Source organism: Zingiber officinale, chromosome 4A (genome assembly GCF_018446385.1).
Source record: "Zingiber officinale cultivar Zhangliang chromosome 4A, Zo_v1.1, whole genome shotgun sequence".
NCBI classification, from domain to species: Eukaryota; Viridiplantae; Streptophyta; class Magnoliopsida; order Zingiberales; family Zingiberaceae; genus Zingiber; species Zingiber officinale.
In genome coordinates, this window is record NC_055992.1 from 107,480,420 (window position 1) to 107,500,845 (window position 20,426).

A 20,426-nucleotide genomic window follows, 5' to 3' on the forward strand; every position below is an offset into this window, starting at 1 on the left:
AAAATAAATTATGAATTATTACTAATTATTAGTATAGATTGTTAAAATATGAAAGAAGATATATTCAGATGGATCAAATTTCTATCATAGAATTTCATATGATAAGACTTATATTTTAATAATCCTACTATCCTGAGAGAATACCCCCTCTCTCTCCCATATGATAGCTGTATTTTTCTTTATTGTTTTTAATTTAGGGAGTGCACTAATTAACTAGTAAAGGTAGAATTTTAAAATGATATAATTTAAATATGTGAAATAGATAATAAAAACTGACTAGCAAGTAAAATTGGTTTTTTTTAAATGAAACGTAAGGTACATGCAGCAAGATGGCCCACCAGATCCAGCTCATTGCGACGGTGGGCTCCACCAGAATGTGCCTAATTAACCAATCCCAGCTCACCTCGTCCTCTAAATAGATGCCTGTCCAACCAAACCCCTTCTTAAACCCCTCGCCGCTACTTTCCAACTCCTCCTCCTCCTCCTCCTCTGCTTCTCCGTTCCTCGTCGGCTCCTCAATTGCATGGCCAACATCTTGCCTTTCTCCTCTACCATGCCTTCTCTGGCCTTCTCCATCCTCGTCCCTCTCCTTTTCTCCTTCTCCTCCGCCGCCTCGATCGGCGACCTCCTTCAGGCCCACGGCCTTCCCGGAGGTCTCCTCCCCAAGACCGTCGAGTCCTTCTCCCACGACCCCTCCTCCGGTCTCCTCGAGGTCCTGATCGACCACCCTTGCTATGCACGGTACGAGGGCGGGCTCGCCTTCTTCGACCGCGAGGTACGCGGCAACCTCAGCTACGGCGCGCTCCAGGGAGTCGTCGGGTGGTCGCAGGAGGAGCTCTTCCTGTGGCTACCCGTCAAGGAGATCTTCGTCGCCGATTCCGACTCCGGCGTCATCCTCTTCGACATCGGCGTCGCCCGCAAGCGGCTCCCTGTGTCTTCGTTTGAAGACCCGCCGGACTGCCTCCCCGGAACGGAAGATGCGGCGGCAGCCGCGTTAGGTGAGTCGGTTAACTCTAAAAATGCGATTTTTGTGGGCGTTTCCATTCTGATTTGGAGTTTCGAATGGGAACGCTTTATCTGTTCTGTGCGTTTAAACATTCATTAGCCGCAGCTTTAATTTCATCTCCAAATTGATTAAATGCATATCCGATTGGATCAATTCTTCTCTTTTCAGTTTAAAACTTACATCTTCATTATTGATTTTGCCTATCACATTCAACATCTTCATCTAATTTTTTCAGTTTTTATTTGTTTTCTTCTATATTTCCCCTTGTCTTGTTCTTGTCTTGTCTTGTAACACTGACTGATACCATGTACTTGGTCCTGATCTCCATGACCAATCACGTAACTGACTCTTCACGTTCCCACTCTCTGCAGGACCCCTCGGCAGGAAAGGCTTTTGGCAGCAGAGATAACGACAACAGTAATTAAGGAGCATACAATAGAAATTTTCCTCCCTTTCCTTTCCCTTCCCTTGATCTATCCCCTTCCAATGAAACTTATTGTATGTTGTAAATGGAAAGTGGAACTGAATGCTTTTAAATACTGTTTTATTGCTGTGTGTTCTTCCAAAATGCGCCATCAAACAATCAATTAATCTAATGCAGAAATACTTAGCTAAGGACACTAGGAAAGGTTTTGATGTGGATGGTGAGCTGTGCCAGCTTATATGGCAAGTGGAATAAGATATCAACACCTCTGTGCTGCTTTCAGCTGTCATTCTTTTAAAAATGCCATGAATGATCGATGAAGCCACTTTGCCATGTTACAGTGCGACTTGGCAGTGATGTGTGCAATAATGCAGAATTAAATGTAATAATTTTGTTGGATGTATTTGTTCAGGCCTATAAACCAGGACTTGGATCTTGTGTTTTCAAACTAGAGCTGGAGATTTAGGGACGAATGAATATGAATGGAAGCATAAATATGTGAATAAAATAGAAGATGATACGGTGCATAATAGTAGGGTCCGGTCGTCAGAAGTTAAGGGGGAGTGACAATCAGAAATTAAGGAGATGTGACAGTCAGAGGTCAAGGGGGCATGACAGTAAGTCAAGGAGATATGGTAGTTGGAGGTCAAGGGATGTGACAGTCAGAAGTCAAGGAGATGTGACAGTCAGAAGTCAAGGAGATGTGACAGTCATAAGTCAAGAGGACGTGACAGTTAACATACGGAGTAAGACCACCTGAGGCCATCCGGCGTATAAAGCCGGGACAGGGTCTACCAGACAGGAAACCAGGTCTGCGGCATGACGTCTGATCAAGGCGAAGCCTGACCTATCTTCACCGGTCGGGTTTCCCCAAGCTAGCCCGCGTAAACAGACTTGTCATTCTCGGTCGAGTCTGAATCATAAAAGCAGGAAGAAAGTGACTTTGATCGCACCCCTCCATCCATCCAGTCTGTTCATTAGCACTTAGCGGACTAACCCGAGTTGCCTCGATCACACCCGGGCGGGAGAGAAGGCACTACGGGACAACAGGTTAGGGAATCGTAACCACCTGTCAGAGAATAGTTACTGCATGTCAGGGAATATTCCAACGGTTGGGGGCATCTGCAAATAGAACCTTCCTCCAGTATATATGAGAAGGTCACGTGTCTTCCACCACCCGACAAAGTCTTGACACCCGACATCCTTTGGCAGGGGTCAATCTCTAGAAGGTATGCACTGTCATATAAAAAGGGGCGTCCTCTCCTTGTGCAGGCACGCTCACTCGCACACTTGTCTCCTACTTTTCTTCTTCTTTTATACACTGTTTTTCTGGAGAAAAAGTACTTGACTTGAGCGTCGGAGGACCTGCTCCAGAGACTTTTTCCCTGGTTCTTGACCTCTAACATTCCGTGTGCTTGTCTGAGTGTGTGCAGAGTTCTAGTATCGCCAGCTCAGGCCCAGCAGTCCTTCAGGGCCACGTGGGGGTCTGTTCTCTGAAGCCCGTACGACCGCAGCATCACAGTCTCCTCCCCGTCGACGCCTGCGACACTTCATCCGGCTTTCATCCGACTCAGATTCCGGACAGAATCAATTTGGCGTCGTCTGTGGGAACTTTCTTCACTTGTTTTGGAACATAAAGATGGAGGACACCGGAAGAATCAACGTGACCATGACGGTAAGAGAGTACGAACTATTCAAGGAAGCAGGCGGGCAACCTCCGAAAAACAGACCACCGCTTCTCGACCATACAAGATGCCGACAGTTTCTAAAGATCCGACTCATGTTTTTGACAGAGGATCCAAAAGAAAATAGCCCGAGGAGTTTTCCCCAGCCTTCTATCAGGAGCTGGGCCTCTATTATTATCATAAGGGTCCAAACGACTATAACAAAAAAGAGCAGTCACATGCTTCTATGGCGAAAAGCTCCCTGCCCAGGGATTCAAAGAAGGGTAAAACTATAGTCCTCAGAGTGGAGCCTGAGGAGCAAGTTCCCTTCTCTACAAGGATACTGGAGCAAAAGCTACCCAAAGGGTACAAGCCTCTTGCTATCGGAGAATATGAAGGTAGCAAGGACCCGGAGGATCATCTCCGTAAGTTTAGGAACGCTGCCCTGTTGCATCAGTACAACGATGCTATCAAGTGCTGAGTGTTCCTGAACACTCTATCTGGCTCAGCACATAAATGGTTTGATGGATTGTCGAACGGGTCCATTACTTGTTTCTATAATTTCAAGACTGTCTTCCTGCGCCATTTCGCCAGCAACAAGAAGTACCAAAAGACGGATCACTGTCTCTTCACCCTCAAGAAAGGGCCCACCGAGCCCTTGAGGAGTTATATCAGGCGCTTCAATCAGATAGCTCAGGATGTTCTGTCCGTTACCTCCGAGATATTAATGAGCGCCTTCTCCCACGGGGCAGGTAGAGGGGGAGTTCTTTCGAGACCTCATTCGAGATCCTATAAAGAACTTCAATGAAATGCTGGGGAAGACCGTAGTTACATTAACGTGGAAGAAGCTTAAGCGGCTCGGCGGAAAGCAGACAAGGCGCCTGCTTCCACCAACAAACCAGAGAAGAGGCCACCTCAACCACCAACCCAACCTCTTTCGCGCGCCCAGGATGTTAGACCAAACTTTCCACTCGGTCAGGATCCCCGGCTGACCCAACTCATAGTTGCTGTCCAGGCCCCACGGCTTGGTCCCTGGGGCCCTCGTTACTGTACTTATCACCAGTCTCACACTCATACTACGAGTGATTCCTTCCAGTTCACTCGTGACTCCCGGCACGGGACCGAGCTGGGCCTTCCCCCACCTGAACTTACGCCCAAGCTTCAACGGTTAGTGGATGGCCAATAGGCTACCGCAAGTCCGACAGGTAAACCCCGTCCTGGTAACGCCGGGCAGGGCAGTCAGAAGCCTGGTTGAAACCAGGAGTTAGGAGAGGCCAAGGAGGAAGAAAATCGAGGCAACACGACTGTCCAAGAGATTGACATGATCTCCGAGGGGCCCATAGACGGAGATTCCGCCAGGGCACGAAAATCTCATGAGCGTCGTCTAGAGATACATGTTGTAGGATACAGCATGGAGCAAGTTGCCGGGCCAAGTAGCTTTCAGATTCTTGTGCTTCTTGGGTATCTTGACTTTATCCTTCTTGAGGTATGGGCAATTCTCTTTTAAGTGTCTTTCCTTTTGACACTGATAGCAACAAACCCTTCTTCTATTTCTTGGATTTTTCTTATTATGCATTTCTTTAAATTTATTAGATCTAAAGAATTTTTTGAAATTCCTTACCATATAAGATTCTTAATGTTCTTCTGAGTCTGACTCGGGTTCATCCTTCTTGGTTGCATTTAACACCATAATCTGGCTTGAGTCTTTTGAATTCCCTACACGTCTGGTTTCATGTAATTCAAGAGTAGAAAAGAGTTCCTCTAGGGTACTTACCTCCAGGTCCTTTGAGATGTAGTAAGCGTCGATTATTGAGGTCCATTATGGAGTCCTGGGAAAAGCATTGAGTGCGTAGCGTATCGTGCCCCAGTTGGTTACTGTTTCTCCGAGGTTTTCGAGTCCGGTGATTAGTTCTTTTATCTTTGCGTGTAGATCGGCTACCTTCTCACCTTTTTCCAGATGGATATTTATCAGTTTGTTCCGAAGTATATCTCTCCTTGCAAGTTTGGCTTCGAATGTGCCTTCGTGGAGTTCCAGGAATTTTTCCCAGAGTTCTTTGGCCGACGAGTAGCTTCCGATGCGGTTGAATTCTTGAGGCAGCAACACGCTCAGCAAGTGATGTTCCGCCCGGTTATTTGCTACAGAATCGTTTTGTTCTTTCTTCGTCTAAAGACTTTCTTCTTTTTTCTCTCCATTTTGATTCGTAGGAGCTACAAAATCATATTTTATTATTAAACAAATTTCAAAGTATGTTTTCAGAAATACCTCCATACAACGTTTCCAATGTGCGAAGTCTCCCTCAAATTTTGGTGGAATGATGCTTGGTCCTACCATTGGTTGGTTTTGCTTCGGTCGGTGGTTAGTCCTTCTGAAGTGTACTCGCTCTGATACCACTTGTTCGTCCCATTGGTGGCCCGCAAAAGGGGAGGGGTGAATTACCCTGAAAAAATAAATCAACCCTTTCTCGACTTATAACTAAATTAAGAATACTTGTAATTAAAAATAAATAGACTAATTAAACAGGAAATATGCATAAAGGAGTTACTTGGTTTGCAATCAGAAGATTGCTAATCCAAGGAAAATGAAGCGCACTATCTGAAGATCTCCTTCGGGTGGTGTAGCCTCTTACAGCGTTAACAGCACACAAAGAAAAGTAGAATAAACAGAAATGGATTACAAGTTGTTGTTTAGCTTCTTGGACCAAGACTATATTTATAGCCTTGGTCGGGGCACCTGAAAGGGTTCCAGGTGCCTGGGAGGGGATAAAACTTTATTCCTTTTCGCATAGATCGCGTTTGATAGCGATCTAGATAAAATCCAGGTCCGGGCACTCGGAAGGGTTTCAAGCGCCCCGGACTGGTCTGGGCGCTCGGACCAAGAAAGTCAATAATGTTGACTTTTTTTAGTCCGGGCCCTCTGCTCCGGTTCAGCTCGCCTCGATCCGGGTCTTCCGCTCCGACTCCGTTTGCTTGGGTGATCTCGACCATCCGGAAAAGGGCTCACCCGAAGGCCGAACCCAAGTTTCGGCCTTCTCCTAGAGCAGCCTTCCTCCCCGGTTTCTCGTCCCTCGAATGTTGCGTACGTTTTTCTCGTCCATTGGTGTACTCTTCCGCGACACCTCGTCCCTCGGATGCACCGAGCCCTTCGGCTCTCTCCCCGTGCCGTCCTTCTCGCTAGCCGCGTCTTTCGCTCGACTTCACGTGCTCCTAAACTCCTGCACACTTAGACACAAGGGTTAAACCAAACATGACCTAACTTAACTTATTTGATCACATCAAAATAACCTTGAGGTTCCAACAGTATAATGGTAAGTCACCAGTGGATATGTATTTACCGTTGTTGGTGGAGCAGTGTCATGGAAATCCAGGAAACAAACTTACATAGCTCGATCAACTATGAAATTTGAGTTTATAGCTTTAGATAAAGCCGCAGAAGAAGCTGAATGACTCTGCAACCTCTTAGAAGATATCCCATGTTCGAAAAATTCAGTGCCTACCATGATGATATATTGTGATAATCAATCGACAATTGATATATTGCGATAATCAATCGGTAATTGGAAGGGTACAAAATAGCTTGTATAATGGTAAATCACGACATATTTGTCGATGACACAATACCATTAGGCAGTTGATCTCTAACGGAGTTATCTCTGTCAATTATGCCAAATCGAAAGATAACTTAGCAGATCCAATTACAAAAGGTTTGAATAGAAATCAAATATACTGCACATCAAGATGAATGAGATTAAAAATTTATAAACAAGAATATTCATAGTGATTACCCAACCTTGTTGATTGAAGATCCCAAGATCTTGGTTCAATGGGACAACTAAATTATAAAAGTTCACGTGAGCATTTGGACTAGTTTCCGTCTCATTCCTAGGATGGAAAAGTGCTACCTACGATATGTAGTGATGTTAGGTTATAAACTTTTAATGATTTCTATACTTGAAAAAATATAGTATGGTAGGATACTCTTCATAGGAGGTCACCTATATAAGTATAAAGATGAGTTGCTTCAATAAAACACTTATGAATTTAAGATGTTGTCTATGGTCAAAATGGATAAAAAAGTGAGAACCATAAAGAAGTGAGAAATGCTATTGTATGATACCATTGTCTTGGTTTACACGAACGACTGAGTAGTGCAAGACATCACGTTTACTAAGGAGCCTAGTAAATCCGATGATACTCTACTACGGAAGGTTCAAAGTTGCAAACTACCTCTCCTGATGCAATAATCTTTCGATTGAACTCTCCTTAGGTTATAATATGCATGTATTAATTTTTATTCATATGGAGGATTGTTGGAAATATAGTACGAATGAGAAATTAAAAATCTAGATCGTTGGATCAAGATTGACAAATCTAAATAATTAATTTGAGAAGGCATAATTGCCCTTTTGAATGGGTCAATCTCAATCATTGATTGACATCTAAATGAAAAGACATTACATCTCTTTGGAAGGGATGCAATCTAAACCTTCCAATTCAAGTTGAATAGTTGAGATCTAATTCAACCAAGAGATTTTTATATCCTTGCATTTAGTATAAATAAGATCCATCTCGTTTTCATTTTACTCACTCAATTCATTCCAATTCAAAGCAAACATTACATTCTATACTTGCATTTGGAAAGTTCGAGAAGTTTCTTTGGTTTGGAGGTCTTGTAATTTGCAGTGCTATTATCGCAAAATAAAGTCATTGTATCTTGGGAGATGATTATCATATTTTATGAGCATTGTGTGCAAGATAAATTCGTCTAAAAAAGATAGAATCTAACTTTAACGTCAGCTTCATCAAAATAATATTATACTGTTATCTATCCCTACTTAAATTACACTACTACCAAATCCCAACATATGTTTCAGACTTTCTTAAGTATTATCCTCTCTTTCACAAAACCATATTCACAGTTGAAGTAGCATGTGGTAAGTGGACAATGATTTACCACATATTTAGTTGAAGAATGTTTTTGTTGATTTGCATGGCCCAGCCCAAAATGGTATATTGAATGGTCCAAAGTCCATGATTTCCCCTATTTTAGAAGCAAATTGAAGGGTTTCGCATCTCGATCGAAGAACCCTTTCGAGTTCCGAGATTGCCCAGATTTTGGCTTTCAAAATCCATCTTTTCGAACCGAAGGAGCAGCGATGGAATTGGCCGACAAGGCGGTCGGTTTCTTGCTGACGGCGATTAGCATCTCTATCTTCGTCTACTACACCTTCTGGGTCATCATTCTGGTTAGCTAATTTCTCTTCTGTTCATTAATTGGCGTATTGGTCTTCCCTGTGAACCCTAGAAGAAACAAGGCGTGAGTTTTTTCCGCAGCCGTTCGTTGAGAAGGATCATTTCGTGCACGAGTATTTCCTCCCGCAGGAGTACGCCATCTTGTTGCCTGTATTTGCTGGTGTTGCGCTGCTCAGTTTCTTGTGCGTGTTCGTTGGGTTCGTGATGATCAAGTCCAACAACAAGAAGAAATCTGCTTGAAGGAATGCCAAAGAGGCCAGGTTCGAGCTGCTATTCAGGGCGATCTTTTCTCTTGCCGTAATCTGTTTTGACGTTTAATTATTTCCTTTTTATTTTGTTTCTGCTACATTGAAATATATGCTCTTCTTTTTTCTACTGGCCTAACCATAGATTTGTGACTTAGGAGTGTATATTTATTGTCTATTTTAAATAAATTTTGTATTGTATACCTATCTGCCAAAACAACAAGAACAGTTCCTTGATTTCTTCTACAACCCAATCACAAAAAACAAGCATACCTATCTGCACTGTGGAGATTTTGTTGTCGCCTAATGCTAAGCTTATGGGGTGCTCTTGATCATTCAACACGATCCAGTTATCAGAAATTTAAAAAAGGACAGATCAGATAATCTCTTGTCAAAACTGCAAAACTAGTATTCTTTATCATGATTAATCAAGAGCATTACTCAATCAAAGGCAGCTGATCATTTCACTGATAGCCTTTCAAAGTGGCTTTTCCTCTTGCAGAGATGATGCTGTCTAAATTAGAATGCAAATATCCTGCCTTTGAGGTGGAGTTGATCTATAAAATAGGGCTAATCCTTTGTATCGGTTGATTCCTTAACATCAAGAATATCTTTGGTCAACTCCTTAGCTACCTGATGTCTCCTTGTGATGGATTCTGATGCTATATAGGCATTTGGATGCTGACATTTGTTTTTTCCCCTTGATCCTCAATTAGTTGAAGGAAGCACAATAGTTTCTTTTTGGTCTTTTAACTACAAATCATTCCATAAACTAGATCAAATACAGATTAGAATAAACCTGAAGCTTAACATTCAGTTAAACTTTACATAAATTTGCATAAATTTGAAACATGATATTGGCTGTTCAATCAAGACTCAGCTATATATATATATCATCATCACCCACACATTTTGATAAGTGGTGGCCACCTCAGCAGGTGTCTATGGTTGTGCAGGCTATCAGAACTATATATATATATATATATATATATATATATATATATATATATGAAGTGAACTTTCCTACTATCTTGGTTTCAACGTAGAGATTGAAACATTATTTTCAGAAATTTTCATTAGATTTCCCTTGCTTGCGCTGGAGTTCCCTCGCTTTAGAATGCCATTTGATTCACTTGTGGTATTACGGTTACTAAGAAACGCTGGTGCTGAAGGGGTGGGAAGGCCGACAAAGTGGCTGTTGAGCATAAGCACAACATTGGCCATGGTGGGTCTTTGGATTGGATCTTCTTGCACGCATAGTAAACCTATATGTATGCACCTTAATATTTGCGGAGCTTGACATTGTTCAACTAGACCTTGATCAATCATTTGCAGGGCACTTCCTTGGGTCCAATGGTGCCAGACCACCTAAAGTGAGATGATAGCATGTCTAGTTAATAACATTACCTCATTTGAATAAAATGCGTATCAAATTCTCTGACTCAATTGAAGGGAGGATTAGTACTTACATGAGTAACAAGTTCAACTGGATATCCAGATCCTCGATAACCACTATTCTTCTGACCAGTTAAGATCTCCAAGATTAGCACACCATAACTATATACATCTGATTTAACTGAGAAGAGCCCATGAAAGGCATATTCTGGTGCCATATAGCCACTATCATTAACAAGAAAAACACAATGAGACTTTCTCTAATCTTTAAAATTTTCTATTCATTCGAGTGTTAAATTTGATCGACAATGATAAATAGAGTGTCTGCTTACAATGTTCCAGCAATTCTTTGAGTGTTTCCTTGGGTTTCATCTACACCAAAAAGCTTTGCAAGACCGAAATCTGAAATTTTGGGATCCATATTTGCATCTAACAAGATGTTACTGACTTTTAAGTCCCGATGAATGATCTTCAATGGCGAATCTTCATGAAGATAAAGAAGCCCTCGACTGATGCCCTCAATGATCTTAAACCTTATTGCCGAATCCAACTGCTTTATTTTTGATTTATCTGCACCAACCATATGTAATATTTGGTTACTAATTTTGACGATCATGGTGTGTGCAATAGAGGACTAAATTATTCATGTAATCTTATACACAACCAATCTTAGAACATATATGTATTAGATTAGCAAACTACTATATGATCATCAATTGAGGATGTTATCATGCAAAAATGGAGACCGAAACTATACCAAACAAAAACTTGTCAAGACTTGTATTAGCAAGGTAATTATAAACGAGTAGTTTCTCCTCTGATTCCAAGCAGCAGCCCAACAGCCTCACAAGGTTTCTGTGTCGAAGTTTGGCTACCAGAAACACTTCATTTTTCAACTCATCTAGTCCTTGTTCCGAGCTTCTTGAAAGTCTTTTTACTGCTACCTCCTCTCCGTTCTCCAGTGTTCCCTGCTTTCAAGTGTCGCCAGAATTATTAGAATCATCCACAGTTATATACAACATTCGTCAATTCTTAGGATTGACCTTATAAACAGGCCCAAATCCTCCTCCTCCTAGCTTGTTTCTATCAGAAAAGTTGTCCGTAGCTATCCTAATAGCCTCCAGATCAAACAATAGAGATTCTGCCCCTTTTATTTCACGTTGATCCTTATGATCTGTTTAAAAGATATTTTTCGTAGTAAAAAATAAGAAGGTATATATGTTCAAATAATAATAGTTCAATAGTCATACTGAATGTTGCTGTAAGTAGTTTCCGTCTTCGTGCGGTTGCTTTTGTTCTTCGACGGTAAATAAAAATGGCACAAACGAATAATATTGCTGCAGCAGAAGAGATGGCGCTTAGCAGAATTCTTCTCCTAGTGCTGTTGATTTTTCCTAAGCAAACATGAAAAAGTGATTCTAATTTTACTATATGTCAAACAAAAGCTTAATACGAGAAACTGTATTTTTTTTGAAAGTATTAAGATTAATAGGTGAGAAGGATACTGCATTTATTGATAAGAGTTCTATAAAAGGGTAAAACTGTCAACCAAGACGACTTATCCATGACTCTCCCACACCACTAGGAGAGTAAATTAGGGAATCGAAATTAACTATTACATGAGAGGATAATTCTTGGATTTTTACACATTTATTGATAAAGAAGAAATTTATGTTCTTGGTCATATTTTCCTAATTAAAATTGGAGATGAAACTTCAAACAATATTTTTGATGTTTAGGCGATCAGTGGCTGAGACGAGGTACAACGTCTCAAGAAATAGATTGTAGAAGGGGGAAAAAAGATTATGACTTTAATACCATCTAAAAGTAATTAGATGTAATAGAGGTATAGATAGCAAAGAGGAAAGATATAGACTATATTATTTATAGATATATTGTATTATATGGTAAATAATATTAAATTTTAATTAACAAAATTTTAGTTATTGCAAGGAAATAAATTAAATTAATCAGAGTCATGCTAAATATAAAACAAGTTTAAGCAGCACTTGCCTTTCAATTCATTGCCAGTGGGAGAGGAAGCTGGACTCAGTGACAGCGGGGGAGAGACGACCTCTATAGCAGAAATGTTGTAGAAAGGATACATTTCATATCGACTACTGCAGCTCTGCCCTAACACCCTGCACCCCTGACTCCCGTTGGACACGGTTGGTATGCTCCCCACTGCGTCGAGAAGACAGTTGTAGCAGTCATCGGCGGACAGGTCCCTTGTGCACTGTTCCAGCCCATAAATATTCGTGGAATTCGGTAGGCTCACATTGTCCATCGCAAACATCTTAGGTGAGCTACGTGCTGCCTTCGCGAGAGTGTTCATCAGATTTCCCAACTGGAAGATAGGATCCGTGGGTCCGATGCGTTGTGTATCGCGAGGTTTTTTACATAGACGACGTAGGGAATAATGTCGACGGTGGAGAAAAAGTTTTCGTTGGAGTAGCGGAGCATGCAGTGGTCGTACCATACGGTGGAGTTCATTCCGGTGGGGCATCTGTCGGTGATTTGTGTGACGGAGGCATTGAGGCATCCCTGGCAGGCACCGAGAGAGAGGTCACCTTGGCACAACGCCAGGCCGTAGACTTGGTTCGGAGGTCGGCCTATCGTGTCGTTATAGAATCCTGCGGCAGCGGTGGTGGTGGAGGAGAGGGAAGAAAGGAGAAGATTGAGATTGGCGTGAAATCAATGTTTGCAGCGTTGTTTGCTTCGGTTGAGCCACATATTAGGCGGAGGGGACCTGTCAAATGAAAAAAAATTTAGAGAAAATTAGCAATATATATATATATATATATATATATATATATATATATATATATATATATATATATATATATATATAAAAGTTCTATAAGATCTCCATAAAAAATGCATTTTAAATATCCATTTGATGAAAACCCCAACCCTACATCGAAGAGTGACAAGTTTTACTACTAGCGCAAGGTTTTATTGTAATCAACCCTCTCTCATTATGTGAAGCTTTTGGCAATCAAATAAGCTTTATATCATTCAAGAGTTCTATTACAATTATACTTCTTGGACACCCATCTACCTAGTATGGAGATGACCAAAGGGAAGGAGGACCAGTGACCAAGTTCTGTTTGCTTCTAATACACATCAATACCAGCCTTCATAGTTTATATCCATTAGGTCCTTACAAGCCTGCTCACATGTCTTTTGTTCGGCAAGTGACAAATATTATAGATGAAAGGAGAAAATTATATTTTCAATCCTATAACTTGTATTTTTTTCAATTTTAGTTCTGTTATGAGTTAATTTATGTTCTTAGTCCTATAACTTGTAATATTTTTTAATTTCAGTCCTTTTTCCTCCAAAATTGAAATTTTTTAACGAAAAATGTCTAGTTTGTAGTTGGAATATAAAAATCACATGGGTCATAAAAAATCAAAATCCCCAAATTCAATTTACAACTCATTATTTTTTGTTGAAAAATTTCAATTTTAGAGAAAAAAGGACTGAAATTGAAAAATATTACAAGTTACAGGACTAAAAATGTAAATTTACTCATAACAGGATTAAAATTAAAAAATATATAAATTACAGGATTAAAAACATAATTTTCTCTAGATGAAAGTATGCTGAGTATGAAAAAGGTTAGCATAGGACACGTAATTTGATATGGGATAGTAAATGTTGGATTTAATTGGAAGAGATACATTTGTAACAGGTAGAATTTGATTGATCTTATAATCTTGAAGGTGAGTTGGTATTCTAATTTGTCAAGTGAACCTTCAAGGAATGGTTTTTGACTCTACCGGAGGTTCGGCCTACTGCTGAGGGCTATTTGATCAATCAATGAATCTAAATTGAAGTTTGCAAGGCTACAATTATCTAAGCAGATAGACAGTCTAATGATGTCTCTATGTTTGTATCTATAGGTTTTGGTAAGGTTAGGGTACTAATTTCATCATCATTTGATATGATTGAATATGAAAAAATATCTTTAAGGAATATATTATCTCGTGTAGCCATTATTTTTTTTCAATCAAAGTATATAAATAATAAAACTTCACTAAAAAAAATAATAATTTAGGGAAAAATCACAACAAGTTTGCCGACAAAAAAAATTCAACCCAAATTAGAAACAAAATCTGCAACAAAAATTTTTCATCGCAAATTCCCAACGGAAATATTTTTGTCTCAAAATTCGTCCTAGATTCTGGGACGAATTCTGGATGCGTCCCCAATTCTGGGACGAATTTTGGATTCGTCCCCAATTCTGGGACGAATTCAGAATTTGTCCCAAATTCTGGGACAAATTCAGGATTCGTCCCAGAATCAAATTTTTTTTTTTTAAATAATCAGAAACATTAAATAAGAACCTAGAGACATCAGAATATCATGATACAAGTTTTTATGTGTTCGTATCATTCTTCTGATCGTAAAATATCCTCATCCATAATTTTGACCGAATATATTGAGTGTAGTGATTTTTTAACCTTGAATTAGGTTGTAAATCGGGTTAAAAAATCACGACACTAAATATATTAGATTAAAATAATGGATGAAGATATTTTTTTAGATCACTAAAAAATTTGGAATTCATAAAACATGTTTCATGAAATTTCGACATTCCTAGGTCAATTTTTAGGACTCCGAATAATTTTTTTATTTTTTTAAATTGTTTAAATCTGGGACAAATTACTGGGATCGTCCCAAAATCTGGGACGAATCTAGGAATTTGTCCCCAAATATGATTAAAAAAATTAAAAAGAAAAAAGAAAAAAGAAAATCATTCGAAGGGCTTAAAAATTGACCTAGGGATGTCGGAATTTCATGAAATAAGTTTCTATGGATTCCTAATTTTATTATCATCATAAAAATATCCTAATCCCAATTTTTAACCTAATATATTTAATTTAGTGATTTTTAACCCCAAATTAGGTCATATTCGTATTAAAAAAATTACAAAACTAAATATCTTTGGTTAAAAATAAGGATTAGGATATTTTTATGATCACTAGAAAATTAGGAATCCATAGACTTGTTTCATGAAATTCCGACATCCCTACGTCAATTTTTAGGCTCTCCGAATGTTTTTTATTTTTTTTAAAATTATTTTAAATCTGGGACGAATTTTTGGATTCGTCCCAAAATCTAGGACGAATCTAGGAATTCGTCGCCAAATCTGGGATAAATCCAAAATTCGTCCTAGATTTTAAAAAATTTTAAAAAAATAAAAATCATTCGGAGAGCCTAAAAATTGACCTAGAGATGTCAGAAATTCATGAAATAAGTTTGTATGGATTCCTAATTTTATTCTCATCATAAAAATATCCTAATTTTGATTTTTAACCTAATATATTTAGTTTAGTGATTTTTAACCCCAAATTAGGTCATATTCGTGTTAAAAAAAATCACAAAACTAAATATCTTTGGTTAAAAATCAAGATTAGAATATTTTTAAGATCACTAGAAAATTAGGAATCCATAGAAACTTGTTTCATGAAATTCCAACATTCTTAGGTCAATTTTTAGGCCCTTCGAATGTTTTTTTTTTATTTTTTTTTAAATTTTTTTTTAATCTGGAACGAATCTTGGATTCACCCCAGATTTGGGGGTGAATTCCTGGATTCGTCCCAGATTTTGGGACGAATCCAAAAATTCGTCCTAGATTTAAAAAAAATTAAAATTAAAAAATAAAAAATATTTGAAGGGCCTAAAAATTGACCTAGGGATGTCGGAATTTCATGAAACAAGTTTCTATGGATTTCTAATTTTATTCTCATCAAAAAAATATCCCAATCCCGATTTTTAACCTAATATATTTAGTTTAGTGATTTTTTAACCCCAAATTAGGTCATATTCGTGTTGAAAAAATCACAAAACTAAATATCTTTGGTTAAAAATAGGATTAGGATATTTTTATGATCATTAGAAAATTAGAAATCCATAGAAACTTATTTCATGAAATTCCGACATCCCTAGGTCAATTTTTATGTCCTCCGAATATTTTTTATTTTATTATTATTTTTTTTAAATCTGGGATGAATTTATGGATTCGTCCTAAAATCTGGGACGAATCTAGGAATTCATCCTCAAATCTGGGACGAATCCAAGATTCGTCCCAGATTTTAAAAAATTAAAATAAAAAATCATTTGGAGGGCCTAAAAATTGACCTAGAAATGTCAGAAATTCATGAAATTAGTTTATATGGATTCTTAATTTTATCCTCATCAAAAAAATATCCTAATTCCAATTTTTATCCTAATATATTTAGTTTAGTGATTTTTTAACCCCAAATTAGGTCATATTCGTGTTAAAAAAATCATGAAACTAAATATGTTTGGTTAAAAATCGGGATTAGGATATTTTTATGATCACTAGAAAATTAGAAATCCATAAAAACTTATTTCATGAAATTCTGACATCCCTACGCCAATTTTTTGTGCCCCCGAATGTGACCTAATTCATATTTAAAAAATCACTACACTCTATATATTAGGTTAAAATTCAAGATTACGATAGTTTTATGATAACGAGAAAAATACGAACGCATAGAAACTTTTTTCATGAAATTTTGATATCTTTATTTCCATATTTAGTAAAGCATAGATAGTTTACTATTAATTAATTGTGCTAACGTTCAACGCATGTTTGAATATGTGCCTAAAACTTAAAATATATACCTACTGATGTCAGAATTTCATAAAACAAGAGTTTATGAGTGTTGTATCATTCTCCTGATCGTAAAAATATCCGCATCCATAATTTTGACCGAGTATATTGAGTGTAGTGATTTTTTTAACCTTCAATTAGGTGTAATTCGGGTTAAAAAATCACAACACTAAATAAATTTGGTTAAAAATCAGGATTAGGATATTTTTATGATTACTAGAGAATTAGGAATCCATAGAAACTTGTTTCATGAACTTCCGACATCCCTAGGTCAATTTTTAGGCCCTCCGAATGTTTTTTATTTTTTATTTTAATTTTTTTAAATCTGGGACGAATTTCTGGATTCATCCCAAAATCTGGGACGAATCCAGGAATTCACCCCCAAATCTGGGATGAATCCAAGATTCGTTCCAGATTTAAAAAAATTAAAATAAAAAATATTCGAAGGACCTAAAAAATATTTGGAGGGCATAACATTTAGATAAATTCTTTTTATATTTCATTCTGCATTTTGCCTAATTTATTTATTAAAACATTATTAAAACTACTACACAAAAAGCTAAATTGAAAACAAAGTAACCAAGAGCACATTGCCAACTTGAAAAAAAACACACATATGTATAATATATTACTAGCATTAATGTGGAATCATGTGGCAAAAGGCGATTCGCTCACCCCCAACACCCCCGCCAACCCGTCCCTAGGCCAACACGGAGTAGGTAAATCACGGGTGGCTACTAGCCATTAGTGCAAATGACCAAGACATGGGAGAGGTTATGCTCGGTCACGTCGAGTTTCGACCCTAAGACCTCATGTGGCAACACCCCATGTCTTAACTATCGCACTGCCCGAGGGGACAAGCATTAATGTGGAATCAAGCATAAGCACATTGTGTTTGGTAGATGAAATTTTGAGATGAATTCTGCCAGTACTAGCATGCTATAGGGAAAATCTGTGGGAACTCTTAACTATGTAAACATGAGATCTATTACAATTAATCAATAATAACATAATTAATTGTAGTTAAATTTATATAACAATAAGTAATTGTATGGTAATGAATGTAGAAATATTGAAAACAAGTGAGTGAACAAATATGTATCTTTAACTACACTAAGCTTACGACAAAATGAGACCTGCACAAATAACATTACGAATTCAGACAGTATCTTATGATAGTACTTCAAATATGAAAAACTAAGAATCAAATCAGACATCTAAGGCATTATAATTACGGACATCTAAGGCATTATAGTTAATCACACTTTGTGCATTAAAGAAAAGCATACAATAATAAAAGAAAAGGAAACTTAGATGTCATTTGAAAGCAAATGCCCTAGAAACATTTGATTGATACATCACTTTTTAGACTAATGCTAGACTAAAACAAGGAATCTCTCTATATGTGTATATAATATACAGACGCACATAATCAAATACTAACAAGCAAACAAAGCCTTGTGGCTGCCATTCTTATGTAGCAAGACCTCAAAGATCAAACAGTGTTGGACCTACTAGTTCATCTACTTGGTACATACAGCTACTGCTCCAGCACTAAGCCAACCGCAGTTCACTGGGGCACCCGCGCCCACCGGGGGCAGTTGGGCCACTCACGACCATGGCAGGGCACTAGGGCCAGCTGTGGCCAAGATCACAGCAGGCCATCAGGGTCCAGCTACAGCCAGCCACGGGCAGTTGTGCCTGGCTGAGATGGGGCCTATCATGACATGGCCCTAAGTGACATTGAGTGTGAGAGGGGAGAGGGACTTATCGACACAATCGTCAGAGATAGCCGGCCCCGCCGTTGCCACTGCCAAGAGAAGAAGACACAAGTAGGTAGAGCAAGGGGATCGGGTTGTGAGATAGGATTTTAGTGTTGTTTTGCGATGAAATGTTTTTATCGTCAATTTCGTCCCAAATTGTGGCGAAACCAATTTTCGTCCCCAAATTAGGGACGGAACTAGTTTTCATCCCCAAATTAGGGACAAGATCAATTTTCGCCCCCAAATTGGGGACAAAAACTCATTTCGTCCCCAATTTGGGGATGAAAACTGATTTCATGCGTAAATTTGGGGGTGCAAATTTAAAATATATTAATTAAAATTATAAAATAATAATTAAAAGTTATATAATAATATAGGTATAAATTTTATATTTATAATATGTTTTATGTTATATTTCAGGTTTTGTGATTCTTTTGTTTTTTTTTATTATTTTTTCCAATTCAAGGATAAATCCATGGATTCATCCCAAAATTTTAAAAAATAAAATAACAAGGAAAAAAGCATCTAAAATCTTAAATATTGACCTAAAGATATCAGAATTTAATGAAACTAATTCCATGTGTTCGTATTATTCTCCTGATAATAAAAATAACCTCATACATAATTTTGACCCAATATATTGATTATAGTAATTATTTAACCTGAATTTTACCTAATTCATGTTTTAAAAATGACTACACTCAATATATTAGATCAAAATTATGTTTGAGGCCATTTTTATAATTAAAATATTAATACGAGCACACGAGAATTGATTTCATATAATTCTAACATCTCTAGGTATATAATTTTATTTTTTCTTTTATTTTTTTTAAATTCCGAGATGAATCCTTGATTCATCCCAGAATTGGCGACGAATCCAAGGATTTGCCCTTGATTCATCGCCAAATTTGGGATGAATCTAGAATTCATCCCAAAATTGAAAAAAAATAAAATGGAAAAAGAAAATAGCAACCGAAATCCTAGAGATCTCAAATTTTCATGAAAGTAAACAAAGAATATGAATAGCTTATAAGGAATTAAATATTTTTAATAATGATAAAAACTTAAAAAAATATACAATAATCAAGAAAGAGGCTAAAAAAAAATAGTGAATGAAGCAAATAATGAAACTTTTAAATGATATATCTAAAATTGGATACAAAAAAAAAATGAAAAAGAGACATTTATAGAATAACTAATGTGAGAGGAAAATAAGAGATCTTATCCAAACAAAATATATTAAAGACGAATACAATAGGGTATTAGTAAATGATGGAGAAATAAAAAAATAGTAGAAAAGTATTTTCATCAACTTTTTAATGAAGGTTTATATGACCAACTTAACTTAGATAATTTAAGTAGGTCAAATCAGTAGAAATTTAAATTTTTTTATCATAGAATTCAAACTTTAGAAGTAGCACAAGTTTTAAATATGATGTAAATTTGAAAAGTTGTTGGACCAAATGATATTCCGATAGAGGCATAAAAGTGTCTAGGGAAACATGATATTAAATCACTTATAAATTTATTTAACATGATATTGAAAACGGAAAAAAATACTTGATCAATGAAGGTTAAGTACTCTAGTTCCCTTGTATGAGAACAAGAGAGATATATAAAATTATGCAAATTATAGGGGTATTAAACTAATGAGCCATGTCATGAAACTTAGGGAAAGAGTAATATAAAAACATTAAGGAATGAGACCACGGTGATCAAAAATCAATTTGGGTTCATACTTGGAAGGTCAACAATTGAAGCTATATATCTTCTTAGGCAACTAATTGAAAAGTATCAGAAGCAAAAGTAAGATCTAGACATAATATTCATTAACTTAGAAAAAGTTTATGATAAAATTTTAAGGGAAATTATACGAAGAATTCTAGAAAAGAGACGTGTTAGCGTAGCATATATTAAATTAATTAAAAATATATGTGAGCATGTAATGACCAGAGTAAAGATTTCAGGCGGAATAACTAAAATATTTCTAATAATGATAGGGTTACATCAATGATCAGCCTAAGTTC

The 20,426-nt window shown here is 37.4% G+C and overlaps 2 protein-coding genes and 1 pseudogene across 2 annotated transcripts; 2 read left to right on the forward strand and 1 right to left on the reverse strand.

Moving 5' to 3' along the window:
* Positions 1-443: 443 nt before the first annotated feature.
* LOC121973525 lies at positions 444-1,546 on the forward strand. The gene is made up of 2 exons (XM_042524937.1): positions 444-998; positions 1,378-1,546. Exons 1-2 carry the CDS (start codon positions 524-526, stop codon positions 1,413-1,415), a joined length of 513 nt encoding a protein of 170 aa, XP_042380871.1. The 5' UTR covers positions 444-523; the 3' UTR covers positions 1,416-1,546.
* Positions 1,547-8,143: 6,597 nt separating this feature from the next.
* On the forward strand, positions 8,144-8,796 carry LOC121973526 (dolichol-phosphate mannose synthase subunit 2-like). Its single transcript, XM_042524939.1, has 2 exons — positions 8,144-8,337; positions 8,426-8,796. The coding sequence occupies exons 1-2, from the start codon at positions 8,248-8,250 to the stop codon at positions 8,582-8,584; spliced, it is 249 nt and encodes an 82-aa protein (XP_042380873.1). The 5' UTR covers positions 8,144-8,247; the 3' UTR covers positions 8,585-8,796.
* A 721-nt stretch (positions 8,797-9,517) lies between these two features.
* LOC121972595 lies at positions 9,518-12,675 on the reverse strand (annotated as a pseudogene).
* Positions 12,676-20,426: the final 7,751 nt, after the last annotated feature.

What these genes read in the sequence shown, in the direction of transcription:
- LOC121973525 (XM_042524937.1), top strand. Translation starts at nt 524, where the DNA reads ATGGCCAACATCTTGCCTTTCTCCTCTACCATGCCTTCTCTGGCCTTC. An exon ending in TGCGGCGGCAGCCGCGTTAG is followed by an intron (nt 999 to 1,377) that starts GTGAGTCGGTTA and finishes CACTCTCTGCAG; the next exon opens with GACCCCTCGGCAGGAAAGGC.
- LOC121973526 (XM_042524939.1), top strand. Translation starts at nt 8,248, where the DNA reads ATGGAATTGGCCGACAAGGCGGTCGGTTTCTTGCTGACGGCGATTAGC. An exon ending in CCTTCTGGGTCATCATTCTG is followed by an intron (nt 8,338 to 8,425) that starts GTTAGCTAATTT and finishes TTTTTTCCGCAG; the next exon opens with CCGTTCGTTGAGAAGGATCA.